This window comes from Entamoeba invadens, assembly GCF_000330505.1.
Source record: "Entamoeba invadens IP1 unplaced genomic scaffold scaff_1105074725885, whole genome shotgun sequence".
Classification (NCBI taxonomy): Eukaryota; Evosea; order Mastigamoebida; family Endamoebidae; genus Entamoeba; species Entamoeba invadens.
This window is the reverse complement of record NW_004443720.1, coordinates 142,100-157,853: the sequence shown is the minus strand read 5'-3', so window position 1 is coordinate 157,853 and position 15,754 is coordinate 142,100. Positions and strand designations below refer to the sequence as shown.

The window sequence follows — 15,754 nt, the reverse complement described above, 5'->3', positions numbered from 1 at the left end:
ACACAATTATTATATATTAAAACCGACATGTACGTGTAAAAACATAATAATACATTTATGACTTTAATCTAAAATTCAAATTAATTAAACTTTTTATTAACAAACATTAACTATAATTTTTTTAAAATAATTATTAAACTAATATATTATAGTTTTGTATTATCAATTTTAAACAATTTTTCAAAACTATAAAATACTACACAAAAACTAAAATAATAACACCCAAAAATTATAAAAAATTAAATTTTTATTATTTATGAAATTATTTTTTCACAAAAAATAAATTTTTTCTAAATTATAAAATACTATGATTGATCAATAAAAATAATAATAAAATTATTAAAAATTAAATTAATATATTTCTATTATTAAATACTAATCTTCAAAGAATTTAATTTTATTTATTAAAATCTTTTTTTATTGAAAAAACTATTAAGAATTTATTGAAAACTTTTTGTTGTTTTATATTTTTTAGTTTGGTTTAGAACAATCAACCAAACTAAAAAATTATTCTTTTCAAAACTTAATTGAATGAAATTTTAATTCATCTCTCTCATTGTTGTCAATTTCGACATCATATATTTCATCCACTATAAAAGATGAATTGTATATGATGGAGTCATTGACATATTTTTTTCGAAATTTCTGATCTTTTGAATTAACAAGTTGTCAAGTTGATTTTTTGGAACGCTTATTTATATACCATGGATTAAAAGCACGCTTCCACATATGATTGAATTGTTTATTTGTTGGTCACTCTATACCCAATTGTTTGGCTAAAGGCGTAAATAATATTTATAGTAAAATAACTATAAAATTAATTATAAAACAAATTCAGTTATCTTCGTCGATCAGTTCCTCATAGTCTTCAGAATCATCTTGGTCTGAGTCATCAGTATCCTCGTCCGAGTCTGTCATTTCCGAGTCGTCATATTTATCCATTTGGTTTCTTAAAAAGTATAAGCTGTTAGGTATAATATCATTAGCAAAATAAAACACGGACCTCAATTGTTCGTCGACTGTTTCTTCAATTTCATCGCCCTCTTCAGACACCGAGTATTCTTCCTTTTGATTCACTGGCTCAAAAAAGTCGAAGAAGCTACTTTCAGTACTATCAACAAATTTGGGCACTTTGCCATCATAAAAGACCACCCCCGAACTCTTTGTTATTCCATTTGTTCATTGAATCAAAACAATGAGCAACAAACTTCACTAATTTACCACAGGTATACGTGTCATTGTATAAGTACGATATCTTCTTTGATAACTCAATATCAGGAAACCACTCGTTTTCTTCAAAGATAAAATTCAGTGTATACCCAACTCGTAATCTCTTCTTGTCTCCAACAACTAAATCAGGGGTGACTATCTGATTGAACCCAGAAAGTCGAACGTCCTTCAAATAGTCTAACACAACTAGATCTGTAGATGTGCTCCCAATCTTCTTTAATACACCAGAGTTCACTATGACGTTTTTCCAGTAGTGTTTAATGCTCTCGCGCGACTTCGACTTCACGTGAATGTGTTATATAGAACAGTCGAGTAATTTTAATAACATTTTGTAAAACATTTTTGATGAAAATCAACAAACGTATGAGTTCACCTTTTGGTGAAGGGCTTTGAAAGACTCCCACATGGTAAGGTCATATTGAAGATATAAGTTATCAAATTCGGTCTGCTGGGGCTCGACTTCATTTGTGAGTATATCAATTTCTTCTTTTGTTGCGTTCGAGAGGAAATCTTGATAGGTTTTATCGACCGCGTCTCTCTCTCCCATGACTGTGTTTATTAGTTTTTATATAGCTTAATTCTATTAGTTATAGTACATTTTTCTCCTCTATTGTTCTAATATATTAAAATGATGCTATAGTTTATAGTAATAGATATATTTAATAACTCCAATGTATTATTATAGCATTGGAGTTTTTTAAAACACTTTTCTCAAGTAAACACACCCATTTTGTTGAAATCCATCAAATTGTCGGGTAAATCGGGATAAAGGAACTAAATATTTACCAATACAAATAAACGACTTTTTATTCGAAAAATAGGGAAAACTTGACTGATATAACACACAACTAATTTATTGTTTGATAAAAAAGCGAATTGGAATTCTTAAAAACAACTAAAAAACTGATTGAATGAGTAATACTTCCACTAACGAACATAAAGGTCCCCCACATGGATCTAGTCGTGTTGCCGCTATGATTAAAGCACGGGAGAAAGAAGCTAATGAAAGAAAGGGATTTTCAAAACCTCTTAAAACAACTCCTCCAAATCCTTCAACATCTAACACAACACCTGTCTCGAATCCAAAAGTAAATCCACAAACTACCACTTTCAAAAACGTAAAACAAAGTCCACATAATACTTCAAATACTTCACCTCAACCTTTTCTTCAGACACAAAAGCGGTTGGCTCTTCCAAAAAACACCGAAATTCCACTCGAAGTCAAAGAAACATCACACAAAAAGGAAATCACCCCACGGCAAATCGAAATCATCAGTGCAACACCACAAAAAGATGACAAAGTTGGTTCCCCCAAACAAAAGAGTCAATTGAATCAATTGGCACAATCCACTCCAATAACCACCAAAAAAGTTCCATCACAAAAAATCGACGTGAAAATGACGGCATCCACTACTCAACAGCAAACAACAGATAGCACGGACACTTCAAAGAAAGAACAAGTCGATATCCAACACCCCGAAAAAGATATTTTGAACGACCAAATTTTCAACTCAGCACATTATACACCGGACGATGACTACGACAACGAAATCAAAGAAAAACCACGGAAAACACTCAACGCGAAAAAAGTGACCAAAAAATCAAAAAAGTCAAAAAAGAAACCGCAAAAAGTCGAGAAAGTCGAAAAGGAAGAAAAAGACGAAAAAAATGAGACTGTCGCACCACAACAACAAGAAAAGCCAATCGAAAATTTAGAACTAAACACAACCGAAATACCACAAGACGCTACTTTAGGTCAACCCGACATCTTAAATGATCTTGATTTTAACACGGCAATTAGTGGAACAACTGATGACGATTACGAGAAATCGGCTCCAAAAAAGCGTAAAGCCCTCAACGCGAAGAAACCCAAATCGAAAAACGCGAAGAAAAAAATGAGAAGTACGAAAATTGACGAAAGCGACAGTTTGACGACGTCGACAGAAATGTCGGATACCGCCAACACAAATGACGAAGTTATAAAAGTCGAGAAGTCTCCACGGAACCTCAAAGGCGACGAAAAAATGGTTCAAAGCTCGCCAAATCAAAAATTGCAAAGCGACACACCAATTGAGAGAAAGAACTCGACGGGGTCATTACATATGCCATCACCATCCGCTCCACCTATTAACCCATTTAACATTAAAGAACATATCAGTGAAGATAAGTTACAAAATGAAGATCCGATGGTGACCAAAATTCTGCGAGTCGAAGTAGATAAGAAAGAGTTAGTCTACAACATTGCGAATTCGATTGGAAGAGGGGCTTTTGGAGAAGTTTTAAAAGGGATGAATGCGGACTCTGGGGAGTTTGTAGCGATCAAACAGATGAAAGTGAACAAGAAAAGTGTGTTAAAAGAAGTTGAAGAAGAGATCAAATTATTGAGGTTTTTGAAGAATGATTATATAGTGAGGTATATAGCGTCAACACAAAGCTTTGGATGTTTATATATAGTAATGGAGTATATGGAGTCTGGGTCCTTATTAAACATTGTGAAACAATTCAAACAATTGAATGAAGTCTTGACAGCGAAATATATCTATCAAGTGTTAATAGGGTTAGAATATATTCATTCCCAAGGTATAGTTCATCGTGATATTAAAGCTGCTAATATATTAGTTGCTAAAGATGGAAGAGTCAAAATTGCTGATTTTGGAGTGTCGATCCAAACAAGCGATTTGGAAAATGGGAACAGCGAAGACCCAATTGGAACACCAAATTGGATGAGTCCTGAAGTGATTCAAATGCAAGGAACGACAGTCAAAGCAGACATTTGGGCACTTGGTTGTACGATTCTGGAATTAATTACTGGAAACCCTCCGTATTGGGATCTTAACCCGACGGCTGCACTGTATAGAATATGTACAGATGATCACCCACCATTTCCACTGAACGCATCTCCACTTCTTAAAGTCTTGTTATTGGACTGTTTTAAGACGGATATTAACATCAGAGCGTCATCAAAAGAATTGTTAAGTAATGAATGGTTCTCTGCAAATGGAGTCAAGTTGATTGATACGACTCCAAAGGTCTCAAGGCCTTTAACATTATCGAAACCCCCAACACTACCGAAGCCAAAGGGAAGCGTTGCAATTGACTCAGTAAAGACTGGGGACATCGACGACTGGGGCGATGAATATGAATTGGAGTTGAACGCCAAAGAACCAGCAAATACACCAAAGAAGCAACTCACAACAAAAACAGTTGTAGCGACTACGGCAGAGGATTTGGACTGGGGCGACGATTTTGGACCGAACACGCCAACGAGTTTGAGCGGAACTTTGAAGGACAAAAGTGCTACTAAACAGAGTGTTACGCCACTTACAAAGAAGACTACTGCTGTTGAAATAGATGATGATTGGGGCGATATCGAATTTCCAGAACCAAAGGGTGGGCAAAGTCCTATAAAATCGAATGAAAGTGTGAAGAAGACGGACAGTGCTGATGACATCTTTGAGAAGATGAATGAAGACGACTCTGGGGATGGAATGATGAAGATAGCAGCTTTAGATGCTGAAGTGAGTGTGAGTGAGAAGAAACAAAAGTTCTTAAGTTTGATTAAAGACATGTCACGAGTCATCGATTTGATGCCAAAGGACTATTCGGCACGAGTAGAGAAGATTATAATGGAGTTGACGAAGGTGTGTTACGAGAAAGAGTTTACAGAGATGGATTCTATATTACATATGGTAGGGATTATGCCGGTGTTTGCTGTCTTAGAACGAGAGGAATTTAGTAATGTTGTTGATTTGAGATATAATGCTCTTAAAATCATTAATACAGTCATATCCAAAAGTGGAAGAGGACGAATGAATATCATGTTAAGTGGTGGGATGACGATCATTAACTTTGGACTCTCCCAAGCTAAGATGAGTGATAAAGTGTTGAGCGAGTTGACCAAATTTGTGAGTGTGATATTAGCGGATAATACGAATAAATATCAACTTGCGCAAATGTTTATTAATTGTGGGGGGCTCACGATATTGAGTCAAATTCTTGCGATGAAATACGACACGTTTTCGTTCAATATCGAAACTATATTGGATGTTTTGATCAAATTTGTGAAAGCGCAGACGGAGGATATCACCAATCGAATAGAAATTTGTTCGAGAAATATAATAGTGTTATTGTTTTTGAAATACAAGATCATCGACACGTTGATTCAATTTGTGTGTAAAACAGTCGCATTGAAGGAGTTTAATGCGGCCTTGAAAGCGATCACATTATTGAATCAAATAGTGGACAGTGTAGTGAAGAATGATAACACGTGGATCAAGCCTGAGATCTCCCATCGTATCATTTTGAATGATTTGTTATTAATAAAAATTGATGAAAAGACGGTAGATGCCAATTATGTCCAAGAAGAAGTCTTGTTTAATATTAGTCGACTGTGTAAGAATATGTTAAGTGAAAGTGACGAAGAGATCAGAGAACATCTTCTTGGAGCGAAGATCATCACTTTCTTGTTACGCGTGCTTGACAGGTGTAATCGTCTTGACCCGGAAATGAAAGAACGCGACAAGACCAAAACCTCAAAACCGATATTGAAGAAGATGATGAAGAAAGGGGTTATTAACAATGTCATCCAATGTCTTAACTGTATTATACTCAACGCACTGCCACTTGAGAAGAAGTTTTTCAGTGAATTCTTGACCTTCCCCAATGTATTCAATTTGCTTAAAAGCTATTGTGAAACGGCAAAGAATGAGTCTTCAGTGATGAGTGAAGTGACTGTCGATATTATGCTGAAAATAGCGAGTGCTTTAACTAAATCTAATAAGTCTTCCGACTTCATTATTAACAATGGGATCACTTTCTTCATCGACCACATCGCAGTCATCGGCCTCCGCGCGCACTTCTTCAGCGCAATTCAAGCGTTATATTTGGCAAATACAAAACGCGGGTTGGCGGAACTCTCTGTGGACATTTCTGTTCTTCGGATGGCGAAAATATTGAAAGCAGCGAAGTACGAAGACAATGTGAGTTTGAATGAACTGGGCGACTTCTACAGAATGATTTCGGACCAGAAGTTAATAGCGGCCAAACTTGCAGATTCCGTCTTTTTAAATGCCTTCTCATACGCCGTCCAGTCGATTCCAACAGACCTCATTGAAGCCAAAAAGAAAGGAGAAGAGTGCTTGAAACTCTTACTGATTGCGCATCCCGATTTGGCGTCATGTCCGTTCCACAATAAGATCATCACTAATTTGGAGTCTATAAGAGATGATGGTCTTAAAGATGGTAAAATAGTTATTTCTCGAATGGCCGAAGAGTGTATGGACATTCTTAATAAGGCAAGTAACGATTCAAATACTAAGAAAATGCCTTCAATCAGTAAACGAATCAAAGACGACCACAACGCACATAAACGTGGAGAGTCTTGGATCGCTTCTTTCGGCACGAGAAAGGACAAAGACGAGACGAACTCCGAAGAAAAGAGTGAGAAAAGCGAGAAGAGTGAAGATTCCAAAAAGTCCGAAAAGAGTGAGAAATCAGAGGACTACAAAGAGCCAAAAACACCCAAGAGAACAAGTGGGTCAAACATGAAGAATTCAACAGTCCCACTCGACTCCCCAAGAGATCAGAAATCACCAGACCACCCTCAAATCAAGAAAAGAGGGTTCTTGACCTTCGTAAAAAAATAAGATGTGTTTGAAGTGTTATCTTTCTCTGTTATGTTATACTTTCACTCCTCCTCTCCGTGTTTTCTGTATAACGAAATTGCTTTAAAACGCATTTTTTAGTGTGAAAAAGGATGTCCTTGACTCAACCTTAGATGCCATCTTTGGGAGGTTCTACCTATAAATAAAAACTATGTGTTATAGTAAAATAACCATATCAGTATAACAACCCGTATAATTATGAAAACATTATTGGAGCCACTCCAAGACAACTACCTTCTTGATTTCGTTGGGAAAGTCCCAGTCCTTCACTCCGACAAAGAGATCCCCTCCGAGCTTCGACGTGTCTTCGTATTTTTCAGAGAAGTGATGCCACAAGAAGACGACGTTGTCCATACATATCCAGAAACAGTAATTGACCCAGACGACATTCTCTGTATCGTTGTCTCCGTAAACGAAGAGTAAATCGCCGTTAGTGGGTAATGGGGCAAATCGAGTTGGCGGATAGTTAGTGGGGTTGTTTAAAGTGAATACAAAGTGTTGTTTGTCGTCGTTGACCCAGACGTCTTGTGTTGGCGGCAATACTGTATGATAGCTCCCAAACATATATCCGTCGACAGTCTCGACGACTATCATCATATTCTTTAACTTTTTGGTCAACGACCAAAAGAGTTTTGGCGTCAAATTGTTACCTTCAAATACAACACGCGCCTCAGACATCCCCGTCCACTCTTGTAATGTGTTATAATACGTCCCGATACTTCCCATCGACAAACTCTCTTCAACGGGTTGCTTCATGTGTTCGTGTTTCTCGACTTCTTCTATCGTTTCAAGCTTCTCTATTTTGTGTGTTAAGTCGATGGAATCTTGTTGTTTCATTTTGAGGTAATCAACCACCGAAGTTAACAGTGAAATTGTTTCAAGTAAAAGTGCATCATGTGGATCGCATTTTGTTGGGTCGATTATTTTAAGTGCATTTTGCTGTAACATCTTCGAGTGCTTCTTTAACACTTCAAAGATCGTCTCTTCCATCCAAATCTGCTCTTTCCAAGTTCTTTACAGTTTCTTTTTTCTTTTTGTGTTGTTCTAGTTCTCTAATGTAGTTTTACTAATTATTACTATAATATACTTATCACTAGTTTGATTATAATATCATAATTATAAAATCATTACTAATAAAAACAACAATTTCGGAGATGAATAAATTACAATCGAAGTTAATTATAGTAAATAATACTATATTGTTATAGTAATTAATACTCGATTAATTTACTATAAATTCATTTACTAGTAAATAACAAATACTATATTTTATACTAAAATTAAATTAAAAAAAACCACACAGAAAACCTCATTTTTTCTTCTTGTCTTTTTTATCCTTTTTGGAGTCTTTTCCCTTGAGGGGTTCCTCCGTGTGAGGGACATAATTGATGTCGCGTGTAGGTGGTTCTTTACTGAAGTCATATGTTTTATCTTTAACGCCAGTGATTGTTTCTGCCACATTTTGAAGATTAGTGTTAATCATTGATGAAGCCACGACGACGATTTCCTCGAAGATTTCTCGTTTCACGCCTTCCAATATGCCACACATGATTTTTGAATTGATGAGAGCGTTCTTCCATTCTGTGCGTTCTTCGACTGTTTTTGCCTTTAAGATGTACTTCACGCCATCGACCTCGATATCAAGGAGCGCTTCTTTCACTTCCTTCCCTTTTTTCAGTTCAATGGGTTCTTCGGTGAGTATGCAATTCTCAAGATCCAAGACCTTTCCTTTCTTCTCCATGTCTTTCTCGGAATCCGCGTAATACAACTTCCCGAAGTCCGTTTTTAAAAAGGCTTTGTGCGTCTTTTTATCGCCAAATTGGACTGTCCCACTGTGCCGGATCTGCCCAACCAAATCAGCAACCTTTGGGAGACAATCTGCTGGTCTCGCAAATTTGATACTCTTCGAGACAATTTTCAGGAGTTCGGTGTTGGAGATCATCGTGAATGACGTCGCATAGTACATATCCGCCTTTTCCTTCAATTCCTTCGTCTCAAACGACACGCGGAATTCACTCGCAACGTCTTGTTTGTTCCCAAAGACAACTACTTTTGCTTTAGTATTGATGCTTTTAAATTTCGTGAATGTCTCAAGAGCATAGTTGTAACTCTCTTTACTCGACAAGTCAAAGACCAGATACAATATATTCACATCTAACAAGTTCTTAGCTCTCAGCATTGTCATGGTCTCTTCCACTGACGTTGTGATGATCGCTGTATTTCCTCTTTCTTTATTGAACCCAGCTATCTCTTTAATATTCCCCGGCGAGTCTATGATCTTCAACGTGAAACTCTTCTTAGGATTAAACAACTCAAACACCTTCGAGCGCGTCGCAAAGTGTCGCGTTTGGATGTATTCATTGTTCTCTTCAGCTAAGATCCGCGACATTAATGTCGACTTCCCTACTAACGAATCTCCCAGAATCAATAACTCGACGTTGTCATTGCCTGTAGCACTTTTCGTGACATCCTTCTGCTCATACACTTCTTTCAAAAAGTCCGACAATCCCTCTAATGAATCTGTAAAGTGCATTCCTCTCTCTTTAGTATGAATCCGTACCGACTGACATGGCCCATATGCCGCATCGCCAACTATCGCAATGACATTTTTAGACTCCGCATTCTCCTGTCCAAACGTCTTAAAACACATTTCTTGGACTTCGTCAAGTGTCGCCGCACTCTCAATTTCATTCTGCGAGACAACTACAATGAACGCCTTTTTCCCAGCAAAGTGAAGTTCTTTGAGTGGCGCCGAGTTCTCAAAGCCAACAAGTGGCGTAAATCGGACTTGAAAGACAGACGACCCGTATGGGGTATCATATTTGAACGTAGTTGAAGTGATGATAGAGCTCCGTATCCCAACTATTTTATTTAAGAACTTCTGTGTCACTTCCGGAGAGTGTGAAGTTATTAAGACATCTAAAAACGCAGTTTGTCCTGCAGTATCCTTCAATCCAATCGCTTCTATATATTTTTCTGTAAACGACGTCTTCGGTAGAGTCTTGTACTTGTCAGACTCATGTTGAGAATACCCATACGTGTTACTCATGTCTGTTTAACAGTTCGTTTTCAAGTTCATCTTTTTATTCATCTGCTTTTTCTTTTTTCGATCTTCCTCAAAACATTTTTTTAATTAAATGGGTGTTTGTAAAAATTCATTTGTAGTTACTATAATAATAGTTTTGTTTTATTTCAATTGGATAGTTCAATATATTTTTTTATCGGTTTTTTTATAGGAAGAGTATCAGTTTGTTATTCATTATATTTGATTATACTATATTATTATAGTTTTATTTTTTGATTAGTACCGATATCAAGATTGTAATTCAAAGAAAAGATGTTTAAAAACATGATATTTTTTTGTACAAAGATATTTTGAAAAATAATTAATAGTTAAATTTCATTTATTAATAAAAAAATACATCTAACTTAAGTATTTTATATATTAAATACAATTATAGTATATGATAATTAATTAAATTGTATATAACTAAATTATCCTTTTTATAATAATGTATATAGTTTTTTTATTATATTATTTAGTTGTAATGTTTTATTAGTAAATAATAATTAAAAAATTAATATTGTAAAAAGTTAAAATTAAAATAAAATAAAAAAACAAAAACAAAAATAAAAATAAAAATAAAAATAAAAATAAAAATAAAAATAAAAAACAATCTTTTTTAACCAATCAACTCAGTAATTTTATTTTATTCTCTAACAGCAAAACGGTTATATATATATAGTTTTTATTTTTGTACCCATTTTCCCGACTTTATAGATAGAAAACATTCTATTTGTTTTGAAAACATACCACATATTTACTCATTTTGTTATTTGTCAAGTTTTTTATACATTTGCAAAATCATCAGATGAAGATAAAATGCGAAATTATGAAGAATCATAAAACAACTATACAATCAACTATAATAATTAATCATTTGTGATAAAAACGACTTAGAAAAAGAAAGTATAAAATCGAACGATTTCAGTAGAGTCAGTCTTTTAACTTTATATGGTGGATAAAAAAATAGCTTTAATTTTGTCTAAACATCGGGCATTAGGTAAAACGTGAAAAAACCCGAAACAATTGGGATGGATTTTTGGTACGGATTCCCGAAATATTCCAATTCTTATGGTCCAAAAAGTACCAGATAATGTTTAAAGACAGACTGTGCTATGGTTTCTAAATCCAAAAATGTTTGTAAAAAATAAATAAACACATCACAATTTGGAGACCCCATCGATAATTCTGCCGAGCCCGTCACATGCGACGGGGAAAAGTGGTTGTTTGATCTTAGTGTTGTAGACGTAGCTCTTCATCCAAGAGAATTCTCCACTGTGTTTCATCGGCTTCATCATAATGAAGTCTGCTGGTCTAAAGTGAGCAATGAAATGTCCTTTACTATCGAGAATGACTAAATATATAGTAATACCGTTATCAGTGTAAGGGGTAGAGTCCCAGCCAGGGTTTTCGTTGATGATAGAACTTCCTGTATGGAAATGATAGGTGTGTGGCGATGTTGAAACACTTTCGGGGACTTTTGGTGTTTGAGGAAAAGGACTTGGCGAAGGTGTCTTGGTTGTTGATGGGAACAAGGTGTTCTCCATTGCAATAATTGAGTTCCCCAACAATATCAACAATTGGGTATTTATACTACGAAATATCACTCATGGGTGTAATACGTCAAAAGCTATTTTGAGGCGGGCCAAATTCAAGAAATCGTTAAACCAAAAGTCCATTTTTTTTGTGTCGTGGTTCTATTACTAGATTTTATTAATTGGAAATACTATTACATATGATTTCCAAAGAATAGTTTATAAAAAAAACAAAAAAGTGGATTGTGAAAGAAGGTTTGGCATTTTGGTAGATGAAGTCAAATTCGAGTTTGAAGAAAAGAAAGTCAATTTGATTTATTTTTTGGAGAATTGTTCTTTATAGATGTTAAACATTTAAGCCCAGAAAAGTCTGAATCAATAGGTTATTTACCATATATTTCTAGTAATTTATAAATAGTAAGAAAACCAATTTATTATTAAACTATTTATTATTATTTTTTTTTATATTTACTAAAAGAATAGTACAAATTATACTTAAAAATTGGGATTGTTTGGTGACATGATAAAAAATGCTTAAAACTTCAAATTAAACTCAAAAATACTATTCAATTAATAATAAAGTAATTTTAATTATAATTATTCTTATTCTTTTTAATTAAACACACCAAATTAATAAAAAATACAATATTAACACTTTAAATAACATTGAACAAAATTCAAGTGGTCTAAAAATCGGGGAAATATCGAGTTTATTAAATAAATTTCCGTTTTTTTAGAGATTGTGTTATGTGAACAAACAATACACAAGCCAAAAAAGGAAAATTATCAAAAATTGGATTAATATCCCTAGTAAAACAGGTCAAAACAAAAATAAGGGTGTTATTTAAGTGTTAATAAAAATACAACTATAAAAAAAAAAAAAAAGATTTGCATCAATTTTTTAAAAAGAAAAAAAAATCAAATTAAAAAAATCTAAAAAAATTGAACTCAAAAATTTTCGAATGTTGACAACAACGTTTTTGTTCTTTTTAATTTCATTTTCCTTTTCAGTAAATCCAAACAACCGCGCTCAGAAAAAGGCCGAGGCTGCCTCTGCGAAAAAAGGAGAGACGAAAAAAGACAAACCAAAGAAGAGTTTAGCCAAAGAGCGCCTTGCAGATTCGAAACGGGAATTGACTGACGTTGCCATGTCGTTTAGTCGAGAAGAGTTATTTGATAAATCTCCTCATGAAATATCGAATGCTTATGTTAGATTGTATCAAGGCATTGGAGAGGTGTTAAGACTAAGTCATCAGTACAATGTGATTGATTCTGAAAATCAGAAAGGTATAGCTTATGTAGCTCATATGCTTAATCATATATCTCAGCAATCCAACAGTCAGTTTGTTTACCCACATTATACCTTTTTTAATTAAAGAGTAACCATTAATTGTATAGACTTGACAAAGAAATCGTGAAGTCGATTGTAGCTAAGATAGCAGACCAAAAAGCTCAGACCGATTCAATTACCGCAATGGCAAATGAAATATCAATGTACTCACAAAAGGCCGCTCAAAGTGTTTCACAATTCGAAATCAAAATGAAAGAAACAAAGCAAGTACAAAGCACTTCAACCTTCGTGTACCTAGTCGCTTTGTCTCTTCAAGCGCTCACCGCTTACTTCGTCTATATTATTATCTTCAAAAGAAGACTTAACATCTAGGCGCTGTTCGACTATAATTAAACTACTGAAATACTTTGTTATTCCAAGCAAAAGAAAACTAACTATAAAACAATTAAAGGAGTGACCGACACAACAATTCACTTCAAACTGTTTTTTTTACACTCCACTCCACACACGAGCATACGCCTCACCGCTGAATGTGTTCTTTAACGCAAGTAATACGGTGTTACAAAACTGATAATCCTCGGGCGAAAGTTCGCGTTCAGCTTTAAACACATTCACCACTTGGCTCAGCGCATGTTTGCAACAAATTGGGTTGTTCCATATGATCTGTCCAAGTCCTTTCACACACACCATTCGCGCTTCTTTATCTCCCAAATCCAACAACGCGTCAATCAACGTATCGCAAATTACAGTGATGTGGGGGGCAACAAGATTCGGATTGACTAAGGCGACTCGTCCAAAGCATACACACAAATTTCGTTTGAAAAAAGAGATGTTGTCTCGCATGTTTGTGGCATTTGGGACTAATTTTACAAAAGTGTCTACAAACACTGGCAGCACCTTTTCAAGGCGGTCTGGTGCCGCTTTAATGAGCATCCCAACTGCCCACAACCGCAATGACAAATCACCTTCGTTCAATTTGGCTAATAAAGTCTCGACCAATGGGTCCAACGAAGAAGATAATGTTATTGGGTCGTTTTGTGATATCACACCAAGCAACGTAAAGGCCTGGTTCACGACGGTCTCGTCAACCGATTGAATACCACATAAAATGACACTTACCACGTTACTCATGGACCTTATCAACCCGACTGGCTGTTTTGTTGTTTCAATTAAAGCGTTCAACAAAATTAAAGCGGCAGCTTGGTCGCGTGTATCATCAGAGTGAATCATCTCGATTACTATTTTAACCAACTCCAACTCGTACCCAATCAACGCGTCACCCCCAAATTTCGGAATTATGTAACTCATGTTCTGGACAACCCGCTCGCCAAGCCCTTCGTTATTTTTAATCACACCAATCATCGCATGAATAACAACAACAAATAAGTTTTTGTTGCTGAGAAACATCTCTGGTACTCTATCCGAAAGCGCTGAAATTGTTTCGACCAACAAAAGTGCTGTTTCGTTGCTCTTTACATCAAGGAGGCTTTGAATAACCCAATTCATTATTTTTTCGGAGTTACATTGAACCGCGGTATTTGTCTTGTCGTCAATCATCGTTTCTAACAACAAAATCGCGTTTGGCTGGACATTTCCAGACAACAAACTCAGCAACAAGTCTTGGTAGTCCTTGGGAGCCAAAATGGAAGGCAAGAAGATGTACATCTCCTGCAACCCCCACAGTGACGTGACACTCCGCGTCCCGTTGTGGAGCTCGATAAAAATCTTTTCGACCATCCACCCAAACACTTCCCGGAATTTGTCCTTCTCTCTCCAACTTTTTGCCAACGAGCTGATGACAAAAACCGCCGATGGCCAGGTGATGTGTTGTGCAGCCGTGACTACGCTCACAACAAAATCATCATGGAACTCACCAGCCAAATCGTCCATCGTTGACGTCAAGTTTCTCAGCAACGGATCTTCTCCAACAAAAGGAGAATCTGTTGACGTGATTATTTCGTCGATTCTTTTTAGCAACGATTCGATAAACGGCGGAAGCAATGGTTGAAGTTGTTCTTTGAATGCGTGCGACAAAGACGAAAGCAGTGACGCCGCTGCAGAGCACACGTTATCTGTTTGCACGGACAGAAGAACTAAACAAGACTGGAAAATGGTCGACAGTTGACACGTCAAATGGTCTGGCTCGGTTGATAAAAATGATGCAAGTATTGATGCGTAGAGCTCACGAATAACGTCATCAGTCGACCACGCGTACCGCACCAACAAAACGACCAAATCCCCGCCACAGTCGCTAAAATAGTCTGGGTTGATTGAAAGTGCCGATTTCAAAAACTTCAAAATCGCCTGAACAACTGGCACACTTAAGTTGTTGTTGTGGAAAAGTGCGAGAATGACAGGAAAAAACACGCCACATAGATTATTCTTTCCATCCTCCGACGGGACATCCTCTTCGATAACGGATGCCGCTGTCTCCAAAACTTGCACGTTTGGACTTGTTGTGAGTGTTTGATGGATTGTGCGTACAATATAATTTTTCACCTGAAAATTCCCCTTTTTGAAACACTCAGTTACCAAGCCCTGGGCCATATGAGAATTCACGTTAGCTTGCAGTGATAAGCGCAAAGCAGCATTAACCAAGTCAACTTGGATGTTTGAAGTCTCAGTAACGAACTGCCGCAAAAAAATCAGCGCTGATATTTGGAGTTGAGGAATGTCTAGGGCTTGAATGAGGTTTTGGTAATAATTCGGAAACGTCATAATTTGTGCTTTGATTGCTACCATTTGTTTGTTTTCCTCCGCGTTGTGTGCCTTCTGGCTTTGCAAAAGGAAGTTGTTCACGACTTGTTGCCGGTCCAGCGCCGTCATACAGTGTCATATCCAGGTCTTCTTCAGGGTTTTCCTTTCCCACTTCGTTTTTTATTTTCCCCTTATCTTTTTTTTCGTTCCGTTATTTACAATCCATTGGCTCATTTCCCGATTTTGTGGAGATCTATTGCCCTTTTTATGAACA

General features: G+C 36.0%; 7 protein-coding genes across 7 annotated transcripts; 2 read left to right on the top strand and 5 right to left on the bottom strand.

The window, feature by feature from the left end:
• Positions 1-834: 834 nt before the first annotated feature.
• EIN_047510 (hypothetical protein) lies at positions 835-1,777 on the bottom strand (the record flags this gene model as incomplete). Its single annotated transcript, XM_004261181.1, has 3 exons — positions 835-1,159; positions 1,209-1,510; positions 1,592-1,777. The coding sequence occupies 3 exons, from the start codon at positions 1,775-1,777 to the stop codon at positions 835-837; spliced, it is 813 nt and encodes a 270-aa protein (XP_004261229.1).
• A 364-nt stretch (positions 1,778-2,141) lies between these two features.
• Positions 2,142-6,875, top strand: EIN_047500 (cell division control protein 15 , CDC15, putative; the record flags this gene model as incomplete). Its single annotated transcript, XM_004261180.1, has 1 exon — positions 2,142-6,875. One exon carries the CDS (start codon positions 2,142-2,144, stop codon positions 6,873-6,875), a length of 4,734 nt encoding a protein of 1,577 aa, XP_004261228.1.
• A 225-nt stretch (positions 6,876-7,100) lies between these two features.
• On the bottom strand, positions 7,101-7,883 carry EIN_047490 (hypothetical protein; the record flags this gene model as incomplete). The annotated part of the gene is made up of 1 exon (XM_004261179.1): positions 7,101-7,883. One exon carries the CDS (start codon positions 7,881-7,883, stop codon positions 7,101-7,103), a length of 783 nt encoding a protein of 260 aa, XP_004261227.1.
• Positions 7,884-8,202: 319 nt separating this feature from the next.
• Positions 8,203-9,942, bottom strand: EIN_047480 (hypothetical protein; the record flags this gene model as incomplete). The annotated part of the gene is made up of 1 exon (XM_004261178.1): positions 8,203-9,942. One exon carries the CDS (start codon positions 9,940-9,942, stop codon positions 8,203-8,205), a length of 1,740 nt encoding a protein of 579 aa, XP_004261226.1.
• A 1,175-nt stretch (positions 9,943-11,117) lies between these two features.
• EIN_047470 (hypothetical protein) lies at positions 11,118-11,504 on the bottom strand (the record flags this gene model as incomplete). Its single annotated transcript, XM_004261177.1, has 1 exon — positions 11,118-11,504. The coding sequence occupies one exon, from the start codon at positions 11,502-11,504 to the stop codon at positions 11,118-11,120; it is 387 nt and encodes a 128-aa protein (XP_004261225.1).
• Positions 11,505-12,454: 950 nt separating this feature from the next.
• Positions 12,455-13,155, top strand: EIN_047460 (hypothetical protein; the record flags this gene model as incomplete). The annotated part of the gene is made up of 2 exons (XM_004261176.1): positions 12,455-12,834; positions 12,891-13,155. 2 exons carry the CDS (start codon positions 12,455-12,457, stop codon positions 13,153-13,155), a joined length of 645 nt encoding a protein of 214 aa, XP_004261224.1.
• A 117-nt stretch (positions 13,156-13,272) lies between these two features.
• Positions 13,273-15,609, bottom strand: EIN_047450 (hypothetical protein; the record flags this gene model as incomplete). Its single annotated transcript, XM_004261175.1, has 1 exon — positions 13,273-15,609. One exon carries the CDS (start codon positions 15,607-15,609, stop codon positions 13,273-13,275), a length of 2,337 nt encoding a protein of 778 aa, XP_004261223.1.
• Between the last annotated feature and the right edge of the window lie 145 nt (positions 15,610-15,754).